The 13,266-nt window shown below is 31.4% G+C and overlaps 1 protein-coding gene across 1 annotated transcript; it reads right to left on the reverse strand.

Moving 5' to 3' along the window:
• Positions 1–5,190: 5,190 nt before the first annotated feature.
• LOC124936293 (probable indole-3-acetic acid-amido synthetase GH3.1) lies at positions 5,191–7,222 on the reverse strand. Its single transcript, XM_047476785.1, has 3 exons — positions 6,903–7,222; positions 6,719–6,820; positions 5,191–6,556 (listed from the first exon to the last, which is right to left on the reverse strand). The coding sequence occupies exons 1-3, from the start codon at positions 7,220–7,222 to the stop codon at positions 5,191–5,193; spliced, it is 1,788 nt and encodes a 595-aa protein (XP_047332741.1).
• Positions 7,223–13,266: the final 6,044 nt, after the last annotated feature.

The following is a 13,266-nucleotide window of genomic DNA, read 5'->3' on the forward strand; positions in this document are numbered from 1 at the left end:
TTGTAAAAAATAGAGTATAATTCCCAATCACTAAAGAAGCTTTAATGAAACAGTGGAAGGAAATAGGTTGGAGAAGATCTTTGCAAATATTCATGATTTCTACTTTATTCAATTCAAGAATGGGTCGAATTTGGATAAAATTCTAGAACATGTGCATACATATATTGGATCCAACTACATAAAGTTGGAAAGATGGTCTAAAGATTTGAACCTGTTAAGTAAATCTAAGGAGACATCACAAATATGATTCAAGCTTTAAAATATCATACACATGTACAAATCAGAAGTCATTAGTCATTTTGCAGGATTATTAGGAAAACCATTATACATAAACCCAATAACAGAAGGAGGAGATCATTTATCATTTGCTAGAATTAGCATAAATGTGAATCTTCGTAGCACATTGCCGAATAATATGACTGTGGTCGACAAGAAAGGAAAATCTAATGTTATAGGAATCACTTATTAGTGGAGACTGGACAAGTGTGCATTCTGTAATACTTTCCAACATGCCAACACGAAATGTGCTCAAGCTATGGAAGAAGAGTAGAAGATACTGAAAGACAAGAAACAAAAAATCAGAAAAAAGAAATAGAGGAGTCTAAAAGCAACGATCAAAATGTGGAGAAAGAGAAAGGAGCAAAAACCAAAGAGGACTCTAAAAAAGAAGAAAACAATGATTGAAGAAAATATGTTAAAGGGGATTTCTGTTAAAAAAGAGAATAAATGTAGCAATGAAACAAAGAATGAAGAAGATGAAGAAAGTTGATTCTCAAACAAGTCAAACTGTAATACAAGAAACTAGAGAGGAGAATACTCAGAATAATCAAGCTGAAATAGAGGTTACCAAAGCTGTTGTAAATGATACCATAAATGAAACTGAAGGAAGCAAAGACAAGAATCTTGAGACTGATTTCGAAATTCAAGTTGAAAACAATAAGGTAAAGAGCTCAAAAATCTTGAAAAATAATTTCTTTTATCAAATCAGAACAGGTTCATATAAAGAAAGAAATCAAAATAAGAATAAACAATATTCATCAACCTCTTCAGTTCATTCCTCTTTCATTGCAAGAGAAAAGGGAAGATGAATGACAAGGGAAAGAGGAAGACAACTTATTGATACAATAGGTTGGTATGGAAATAAAAATAATGATTGAGATAATTAGTATTTGATACAGTTTATAATCTTGATTTGTAATATCTGTTTGTATATTTGATTGCTACTAATTAGGTTCTTTAGGGTCGTTTGATTGTTATCATTTAATCATAACTAAGGTTTGTCTAGCTTTGATCATTGACTCTCCCACTTTTAAAATTTTAATGAAATAGTTTTAACTGTTTTCCCAAAAAAAAAGTTTAATCACTACAGAGACGACAACATTTGGAGTGAAATGTATTATTTATAAATAAAAACAATTGTGAGTAGTTTAGATTTATCTTGGGGATGAATCTCGATCAACTTTTAGAATGTGCCTAATGCATGTTAAGTGTTTGGTTGTGTCGTTCTTTTGACCTTTTTCCATTGTCATTTATAAGAATGTCACAGTTAAGGATATGTTCAATCCTTAGACTAATGTTTTTGACGCATTAGATATAGAAGAATGTTAAATATCATAGAAAGTTTTCTCGTACTAGAGTATTGATTACGGTGTAGCATAAAGAGGTGAAAATATATAGACATGATATTATGTAGTGATAAGATACTGCTGATTTTAATTTTGAGCATTGTTATAACTTGTTTGTTGAATTACTTCTTTGTGATTTTTGTTGGAAAAAATCTGAGAGTATAAGATTTATTCAAAAATTTCATTCTGTGTTGAAATGAAAAAATATGTATTACTTATTTTATGCATATTGAATCAACGTGTTATATTCTTTTGTATTGTCATGCTATGGGGTATGATTGTGATTATGTGGGTGATACTAGGACTTAAATATTTGGGTAATATCCATATTATCGTTTGGTGGTTGAAAATGAATCGATGTACTTTAATGTTTCATTATAACATCTACCACATTATTATTACGATTCTTTGTGAAATTCGTTCAGTAAAGTTAATTGTGGAACTTATAGTTTTTCTTAAGAACATTTGTGTACTCGTTAATATCTTATTTTTATTAATTTAATTATCAATTTTATGTAATGTCATGGTAGTTTTTATTATGCTTATAAAAACAAACAAAGTTAAAAGAATGAAATTATAAATGACAAATTGCAATCTTATTATTAAATGTTATACTATTTCTATAACTAGGTTATATCCAAAGATAACGAAAGTCATTGCCCAATATTTCTGTAAATTAACTATCATAATAGTTCAGATCCGGTTTGGGGTGAGCATATCCCAACTCTAACAGTAACACAAACACAATCCCGAAACATGAATTTGAATAAATTTATTTAATTTGGTTTAAATTTGAATTTGTATTGGGCTTGAGTTACATTACACATCCAAAGTCGATAAGGTATGATTATCTGTCTATCCAACTTTCAAACAATTTTTTCATTAGAGCATCCCTATCCCTATACCCATACATAGGTATAAATATGTGACACATCAACTGTCACATCAAAAGTAAATTATACCTATCAATTTATACCTATATTCTCTAACCATCTCAGGTACAATTGTTACTATTTCAGAGTTCCACATCATCTAATTCATACAATATTTTTTAATTCAATAATTCAAGTAAATCTTGTTTTATTTTTAATTATATTAATTTGTTTAAATAAAAAAACTAATATTTATAAATTATATTAAAAAATTAAAAAAAATTAAAAAATTTTAAAAATAATTTAGGACATTAAATTGTCAATAATTTGTGTACAAAATTTTGAAAAATAAAAAATTTTAATTAAGAAATAAAAAACGAGTACAATGTTAAACTAAATCACAATAATACATGAAAAAAATACACTACTAAATCATATTTTGTTACTAATTCTGGTAACGCGCCCAAACATGCTCAATCAAGTTCGATCGAAGTTGTTGATGCATTTACTTGTCATGTAGTGCAGCCCGTCTCTTGCATTTTCTTGGCATATATGAATGTTGATACATTTCGGCAGAATACATGTAAGGAGGGGTGAATATATGAGGATTCATTTGATGGCTCAGATGAAATAATAAATTTTGGGCACGCATGTTTGGATTTTGGGGTTGAACATTGGAATTTTGAGGAGAGGAAGTGAAAATTTGGGGACGGATATATGAATCTTGAGAAGAATTATTTTCCATTTTTTTTTTCATATTTCAAGTAGATACAATCTTGAAGAGAATATGAGATGAAATTAGTTAGTGTGTGAGCATCTATTTATATAATTCATCTAAATAAAAAAAACCTGATCATATGTGTAAAAAAACTGTAATAAAACGGTCATATTTTCAATTGATAAAAGAAACGGTCATTTTTTTCAAATAAAAGAGATCCACATTTTATCAATTAAAAAAAAATTAAAAAGCAACAATTTTACATTTTTAATAAAAAAGTAAACAACATGTCAAGTGGTGACCACTTTTTGACTTGTTTTTCTTTATTTGTACCTGTAGTAAATATTTGATCCTCTCATTTCTCTCTCCACAATTATATCCATACTCCTATTCATTTTCCCAGGTATAATTTGTCTCCAAATCAGATTTCCACCCACCACTGGGGATGCTTTTATATCTAGGGGTGAGTTGATACGGTATATCTTAATATTTTATCCATATCTTATACCTTACCTAAAATTTCGGTATGCAAAAAATGCATATCTTTACTTACATTGATTTCGGTATACCTTGTTTCGATATATCTTAATTTTGGTATACAAAAAATTCATACTTTACCTTACCTTAATTTTGGTATACCATATTTTCGGTACGATATCGGTATTATACCTTTGATACCTAAAAAATATATTAATTTAAAAAAAAATCAATCTCATCGGTAAGGTAGAGATTGCATATATTGAATAATATTTCAGTATAATTATATTTTGATATTATTCAAAAATTATATTTCTATAATTAAATTAATTTCAAATCTATTTAATTATTTCCTTATAAGTATTATATATATATATATATTAACTTATAAATACTATTTCGGTATTTCGGTATTTCGGTATATCTCAATATACCAAAATTTTAAAAATCTCATATCTTTACCGTACCAATAATTACGGTATCGGTATCATACCTTACATTTTTTTCGGTATACATATTTTTGATATATTGCAGTACGGTATTTTCGATAATTTTTTCACACCTACTTATAATATCTACATTTTTATTTTTATTTTGAAAATTCACACTTTTCTGTTTTTAAATAATTAATTAATTTGTTAATTACACAACATCCCACTCTAAATTAATTAATTAAGTACTTTATTTTATAAATTAATAATACATATATTAAATAAAATATATTATATAAATATTAAAATAATATATATATTTGATTTATTCTTAATATATAATTAAACATTATAAATTAAATAATTCAAATAAATATTAATATTATAAACTAAATTGAAATATTATACATTCCAAAGTCTCCCTCATTTCTCATCCTTTCTTCCATATCCTCTGACCTCTCCTTTCCTCATCTTCTCTTACTTCCTCCTCTTTCATTTTTCCTCCTCTTTTCACCTCCCTTTTTTCCTATCTCATTTTCTCCTTCTTTATCAATAATCTCCTTTATCATATTTTCTACACTAAATTTTAACGGTTAATAATATGTTAATTGAAAAAAAATATGTTAAACGGTTAAAAATACATTAAATCATTTGTAAAACAAATCAAATTCAAATGACATGCATGATGAAATAAATTTACATCTGTTGAATATGAGTTGGATTAAACTATAAGTTCACTTCTAATTGAGTTAGGTTAAATATGATTTCTAATCTATAACTCAACAAATATTTGTGTAGCTCCGTAACACCTTAAAAGTTATTTTTTGTCTTGATACATAAATTAAATTTGAAACTGAAACACAAATATAAGCCTTTTTTTTTTTAATAAAAAGTAACAATATTAAAAAAGACCCGTGCATTATTTAAACACAACTTTTTTAGTCATAATTTCATATAATCCAACCATACCAACATATATCTTACGTTTCACAATAACACGCACATGCCTTCTTTTTTATTTCCTTCCATGGTCTTCTCTCTTGGCGCGCAGCTTATTTGGTTGGTAATCACTTTCCCGGTAGGGTGGGTCGTCGTTCGGGGCTCCAATGAGGCAAACCCGGGCTAAAATGAGTCGAGATGACCCGCGTATCGAGGAGCTCCATCATTGGCGGGAAAGTCACACATCTCGGAACCTTATACTGATTGATGGACGCACCTCTAGAAATAGCATAATCCATTAACTCCTCGAACGTACCATTCTTCACGACCCGAATTTCAAGTGCGCCAATTGAGTGATCCGAGACCCGACCCTGCCTGTAAACCGAGTTCAATGACTCTTCCATGGCAAGGCAACAGCGGTCCAAAATCTCCTCACTCGGTGGGTTAAACGGGTCCATTACCATGAGTTCCCAATAAATCACATAATGACCCGATATTGTCTTGGTGTCCGCGTGGCTCGTGTACTCCACAACGGTCGTGTTGAACTCAAACAACAACTCGGACGCGCTCTCGATCGCGGTTTGAAGCTCGGCCTCGTTTGTCTTGTCTGAGTCTATACTGAGGAGCACGTCCTTACGCCTGATGAACTTGAACTGAGGAGCTGAGTTGTGGAAACCGGTTACCCGGAGAATGTCCCCGACTCTGTATCGGCATAGTCCGGAGTAAGTGGTGACCACGAGTTCGTATTCTTCTCCGACTAAAACGTCGGTTAAGTCGACGAGCCGTGACGAGGAATTGTTGCACGGGAGGAACTCGAAGTAAGCCATGTTCGGCAGGATCGTGTAAGAAACCTCGGACGGTTTCGACAAGGGCTTAAGGTTAACCCCAAAAAAGCATTCCGACGAAGCGTACACAGTACACGCCATAGGAAGACCGGCGCTGTAGAACTCGAGGATCGGGACATACTGAGCCATGGCTCCGGTCACGATGACCTCGAGGTACTTTGTGTTAGGCCAAATCCTTGTGATAATCCCTTTCCATTTCTCTCCTTGGCATTCTTTGACTATAAAGCTTGCCAATTCAGGACTGGGTTTTAGAATGCTAGACATGACGATTCTGAGGCCTTCGTCAGTGATTCTGGGATCTAGGGTCCCGGGTGAGACGTCGGACGCCAGCTGTTTCCAGTTGAGCTGAAAGAACTTGATGGCGCGGATGAGGCCGGAGGCGAAGACCGCCCCCAATCGGAGGACTTCGAGGCGGTTGAGGAGGCCGCAGAGCATCTGAATGTACATGCTTTGGAAGGAATCGAGGCAGAGGATGGCTTCTATTGGGCTTGTTATCACTTTGTAAGGATTTTTTGGTTGGTTCTTGAAATGATCGCTGTTGTAGTAGCTGGTGAGGACTGGCCTAGCTGGTAAACCTCCAGGTGTTCTTGTTTCGGCTTTTATGAAGTAAAAGTAAAGTCCCTTTCCTTTGTCCAAGCCTGCCACATATCTGCCATGCATGGATCACAGTTAATAGTAACGGAAAAAAATAATTTTGTTTTTATTTTTTTTGTTTGACTAACTATATTATATATCATGTTGAATAAATATAATAGTTTTGTATTATTGTAAATACAAGTAATTAGTTTAATTCATTAAATGTTTTACTTACAGGTTCAAGATAGAAACGAGGAGGTTGGAGACCTTCTGGCGGCGTTCCAGCTCTTCTTGGACTATAGGCATAAGTTTTCTCTCTCCTGCTGAAGTTCCTGAACTGTAAATTAATCAAGTAAATATATAATTAAGATTGAAGAAATAATTAATGTTATTCCATTTATAATATATAATATTTAAACCTTGTAAGGAACTCGGAGATGGGAAGAGAGCAGAAAATGGGGGAGCGATCACCGTTGAAAATACGGTGAATGTAGGGTTGTAGATCCTCGTACGTAACAATGGGAACCTTGGACTTGAAGGTTTCTCTGTCGGTCGCCCCATTCAGTCCGAATCGTTCAAGGTACTCGGTCTTAGCATTTTGGCTTAGGATCTCGCTCAACACCTTCTCTTGGAAGCTGTCTGTGTTTCTCGTCATTTCTTCCATCAGCTCAAGTTCTTTCGCATCTTTTTCGTTCGCCGGTTGACCTAGTTGAGATGGCTTCAGGCCGGAGATTTCCATGTCAAGTATGTGTTTGTGTGTGTATGATAGAGAGAGAGAGAGAGATATTGAAGAATGGTGTGGTTTTTCAAAGACGATGAAGGCTGATATATAAGGTATAATAGATCTTCTCCTCCCTCACACCACATGGGTGAAACAGTCATTTTATAAAAAAAAATCATGTGAGAAATTAAGCATGCAAGACATTTGTTGCTCGGAGTGGGTGTCTGCCTGTCTGGCAATTAGGGTTCATGGGAGAAAAAATGGACAGGTGTGCGCCAGGTCAGCAATGTACAGACTAGAATAAGGCTCTTTTCATCTGACATTTTTTTTTCAGAGAAAAAAAATTGATTCGGCAGTTTTTGGCATTTCCGATAAGTGTTAGTTCAATGCTAAATACAACATTCTCTACCTTTATTTATAAACAAAGCATCTATAAAAGAGAAAAAAAAATTAACAAATGAGGGAGATAATATTTCACTTTTTATGCATAATGCGTCACTAGATAGTTTCGATGCTACCCATAAAAGAAGTGATTGTATCCACTAAGATACCATCACTATACAAAGAGAAAAACATCAATAAATAAGAAGAATGATGCTTCACTTTTGTGTATAAGTGTCATTTTATTAGTAGAATACATTGTTAGAATTATCCTAATTAGATCCTAATTTAATGGGTGAGAAATTAAAATCTCAATGCGGCGGAAGCCTACCTTAATTTTAATTAATCGCATGAATCTTCTCTTTCCTTGTAATAGAAAAAGTGTTTAATCTTCTATTTCTTTAGACTTTCTTTATGTGGAATGGTTTTTCCATTTGATGAGTAAGTCAATATGTTTCTCTCTCTGTTGATGGGGACGCAAAGGAGAATTGATATTACATCAAATGGGGACCATTACCGTTACATATAACCAACAATAAGTTAGTTATTATGGTTTGATAATTTCTAATTTAGCCCCTTCATAAAATTAGAAATGCCACTTATGTATCATCACTTTATATTCATGATAAATACACCCATAAGCCATAAACTTAATTTCACATTAGATCACATTATTTTGGCTTATATTAAATATGACACATGCACAATTATTTATTATACAAGTGACCCTAAAAATTCCAACAGTCTCCCACTGGGTCACGTATGTACAAAAAATAAATGTATCAACCATAATGCGCCTGAAGTTTTATGTCATCTCAATCATATGTTGTATAAACAATTTTATCAATTAAACATATCAATATAGGACCAAAGAGCTCGTCGTTGTATTTAAGCACAACTAGACCCAACAATGATCACATAAATCAATACAATTAATTGACAAATCATATCATGAATGTGAGGAATGAAAATTCCATGCAAAGTGATCTTTTCATGTCAATTTTCAACTAGTCCTACTTGACTTTAGTGAGATCATACTTTAAACATAATTATAGAAAGTGCAATAAACTGAATAATACTTAATTTCTGATCAGAATAAAAAACCTCATAAATATCTATAAAATAACTAAACTGAAAGACAACCAAACTACAAACTCTCACTGAAGTTAGAGATTATCGATCTCTACAACACTCATACGAGCAATATTCTTATGAAAGACACTGAACAATAAACCCTTGATCAAGAGGTTCATAACCATAGAGTTTGTACATAAATATTTTATAGAAATTTATCCACTTTGTATCATTTCTTTCATAACAATAAACTTGATGTCAATATCACTTAATTTCATGCCTAGTAACATGTCATAAATTCCGCTGCAATAGTGGATGACGTCATAAGTGTTTGTTTGACACTTCTTCAAAAACGACAAAACCAGCTAGCAAAAAATATAACCCGAATTGTATTTCATACTATTTTGGCATTCCGTAAGATCGAAGTCAGAATATTCAATGATCTCAAAACTTTTACGACTTTCTATATGTGAGCATTTAATTCTTAGTTTTTTTCAAATATCTCGTAAGTATTGGCTACTTAATGTCAAGCAAAATTTGTGACAAACAAAATGTCACCCATATATAAAACCATACATAGACGTTTACTCCCATTGAACTTGTGTTACACAAATAATCAATTAAATTCACCTCAAAACCAAAAGAGAGAATTGTTATTTTGTGAAATTTATGGTATCACTAACGAGATGCTTCTTTAAGTTTATAGATGAATTTCTTTAATTTGCAAACCATATTAATTTGGTCTCTCGACACAAAGTTTTCTCATTGCACCAAATTGTTTTTCAATGTCTCTATTGAAAAACCCGTTAACATCTATTATGGTGTATATCAAAATATGCAATGAGTACCATAAATTGTCCTTAAAGAATAATTCAATTAAACTGGATTGTCATAAAGACACTTGATTTTGAGGTTGTTGAGTTTGTATTTAATGAATTTGATCAATATTGTCTTGTTACTCTTGATTTTTTAACATTATCATAATATCAATAAAATCCTTATAATGTCAAAAAACACTTGAAATATAAATCAAATATTCCACAATAGGAATTATTGATCTAAATCATTTTTAAAAACAAAATCATTTCTCCCTTCAAACTCAATATCCTCAAAATAAATATTGCAGTCTCGTCTAAAAAAAATATCTTTAACTTGACAACATAAAAAAATTATAGCTCTTAATTATTTAGGATATTCAATAAATTAGTTGCTCACATTTATAAACTTAAGTAACAACTAAATTCTAATGATTTATCACATCTCAAAATACTTAATGCAACATTAATATCAAGTTTTTGGACAGTAATATTAATTGCTAATAATATTTTGGTGTAATGATAAAATATTAATAATAAGACATGTCAAATAATCAATCTATCTTTGGATGAATTAATTATTCATATAAATAAGACTTTATAATTATTACATATTTACCATCACAAGTATTAATACAATTCTGTCAATTAATTATCAGCCTTTGGGCAAAATAATATAATCACATGAATTACACAATATTACCATTCAAAATTGTTTTGAATTAATTTCAACAAACATGGTCACTTTGATGATTATTTGTATTAATCAATACAATTCAAATAATGAACAATAATATCATTATTTTAAATTTAAATGTCATATTATTGTATAACCCAAATCAATAATATATATTTTTCCAAAGTAATTTATTTTATTATAAAAAATAAAATTATACTGTAAGCCAAATCATACTTATTGAATTTGAAATTTGTAATGTCTCTTATTAATTAAATTAAATAATAAACCATCAAGATTTATTTGACCAAATTTCAAATATTCTTATTATTAAAATCCAATTATTCTTAATCTTTTAATCCTAAAATAATGGATATAATTAATTTTTTTATTATATATTGATTTATATATACTTAAAAATAAAATTATTCCTAAATTTTTTTTGATTTATAATATATATTATATATTATTTAATCCCTTAACAGCAAATATTCCATATTTAATTAACCGTCAATTTAAAACAGTCAATTTAAAACTAGAATTCCTCCTTTAACGAGAAAATAACTATCCATAAATCTAATTAACATTATTAAATAATATCATAAATCTTTATATTCTTTACACAACTATTCCATATTATCGAAAATCAATATATTCATATATTCTGTATATTCATATATTCTGAAATCATTGAGAAGAGAAAATTCAAATATTCATTTAATCTTAATTGTAAAATTCAAATATCCCTTAATTTATCGTCAATCTTCATTATATTATAGACTTCATAAAATTTAATCTAAATTCAAAATATATGAATTTTAATGAAAGATATATCTTTCCGATTAAAATTTTCATAACCTAATATATATATATATATATATATATATATATATATATATATATATATATATATATATATATATATATATATTCTTCATTTAATTATCAAAATAAAATATTTATTAATTCCTAATAATATTATTGATATGATTTGAAATTGTCAATAAATTATCATAAATATCCATATATATATATATATATATATATATATATATATATATATATATATATATATATATATATATATATATATATATATATATATATATATATATTATGAATTTATAGATAATTTTATGTTTTTGGATTATATATATATTTTGTTAGGATCGGGGACGCCCTTGGAGGACCGGGGGTGTTTTCCAGTTTAGAAAGGGTGGCCGCTTACAACACACACACTACTTGGTGATAGTCCGGTTAAAGACTAAAACCGTTCTCAGCACTGCACAGCCTGTCACAGACTCTTGAACCGGTGTTCAAGGGCGGAAGTGTCTGTTTCAGGTTGAAGCAACTTTTGCGACTTTTAGATGATGTTTAAGGAGGAAGATGTTTAATGAGAGTGAGTGACCGGTTTTGGAAGTATGATTGGTTTGCGGTTTTATGGTAAGATAGCGGGAAATTAAAGCGAAATGAAAGAACACAAGACACGGAAATTTGTTTATGGATGTTCAGAGCAAACCCTCCTACGTCACCCCTTCTTCTCAGGTTATGAGAAGGATCTCCACTAACTCTTTAGAGTTACAATTTACACTTCCGGTCGAGCCCAACTTCGCTACTCGCCGGTTACACCAAACTCACACTTTGATGTAATACAACACAACACAATACTCACACACAAGGGTTTCCGGTTTTAGGCAAACCGACTTTAGAATACAGAACTTTATCTCTCTAGAATTGAATGCTTTATGACTTTTACAATTTCAACTGCTCAATTTCTCGTATTCACTGCTGCGTTGAATGAGGACGTTTGATCTTCCTTTTATAGCTGAAAGTAGCTAACGGCTACTTTCTTCTCTCTCTTGCGGATTGGTTGATCATTAGCACGCCTATCTGCAGGAGGATTTCTTGCACGCTTCAACTTCCTCAACACCTGGCATTCATGCAGGTGACTCTGAGCAGATGATGACATAACCGGTTTTCAGATTGATACACGTGTTGAACATCCGCTTCCGGTCGTCAGCATCGGATCACCAAGGCATCATTGCTTTCCTCCCATGCTTCTGATCGGATCCGATCTTCTTTTATCTTTTCGAGACACGTTTCCTCCGTCACAGTACGTCACTCTTGAGATTTGAATCTTCTGACTTTTGATCTGTACTTTCCGGTTTCTGTGTCTTTGTGCATTATGATCCGGTTGAAGTGTATTCTTCTGTTCTTTGCTAACCGGTTGCTTGAAAAAGTGAAGCCGGTTCCTGTGATCATTTGTCTTGATCACTTGAAGCCGGTTTCTTTGATGTAATAGCAGCTGGTTATTGATGCACGATTTCCGGTTCCGGTTTGTTCAGTACCTGCACATGAAGTTTAATTTCTGTTTAGTTTGTCTGGCCGGTTCCAAAATTAATCTACTTAATTTTTCTATCAATTTCTCCCTTTTTGATTATTTAGAATAAATATTCAAAAATTGTAATGTGTGGCCGGTTTTAAGAAAATTAACTTACTTAATTTTTCTATCAATTTCTCCCTTTTTGATTATTTAGAATAAATATTCAAAACTTGTAATGTATGGCCGGTTTTAAAGATTTTGAGAGAACGTGTTTGAAAAACATGTGTTTGATTTTTGATAAGTGTATGTTTTGAAAAATATGAGAGATAGGTGAACTTGTATGTTTTGAAAAACGTAGACAATATGTTTTGAAAAACACAAAAGATAGCAAGAGTGACCAAGTTCTGAAACACATCAAAGACATAATTGTTTAAAGTAATTATGGAAATAGAGTTTAAGGCTTGGATGATCCCCCCTTGTCTTGCTCTTTTTCCAGTTCTTTGTCCAGACGTTTCCTTGCTTCTTCTATTCTTGCTCTGTGCTCTCTAGCACGTCTGTCAGCATCGATTACCAAACCGGCCCATACACTTGAGTGACCGGGGACCTTTTTCCTGAGGTTGAAGTTGGCACAAGCTGGTTTTGGCGGTGGACGAGGTGGAACAGTCAAGGGTCTGCAGCTTGGAGTTGCGGTGGATTCTTCGGTTGACCTTCTTTTCCGTCTGTTGAGTTCCTCCGAGTCTTCTTCTTCTTCTTCATCCAGCGGTTCCGCATTCAAAAGTACCGGTTTTGTAAG

The sequence above is a fragment of the Impatiens glandulifera genome, chromosome 1 (assembly GCF_907164915.1).
Source record: "Impatiens glandulifera chromosome 1, dImpGla2.1, whole genome shotgun sequence".
NCBI classification, from domain to species: Eukaryota; Viridiplantae; Streptophyta; class Magnoliopsida; order Ericales; family Balsaminaceae; genus Impatiens; species Impatiens glandulifera.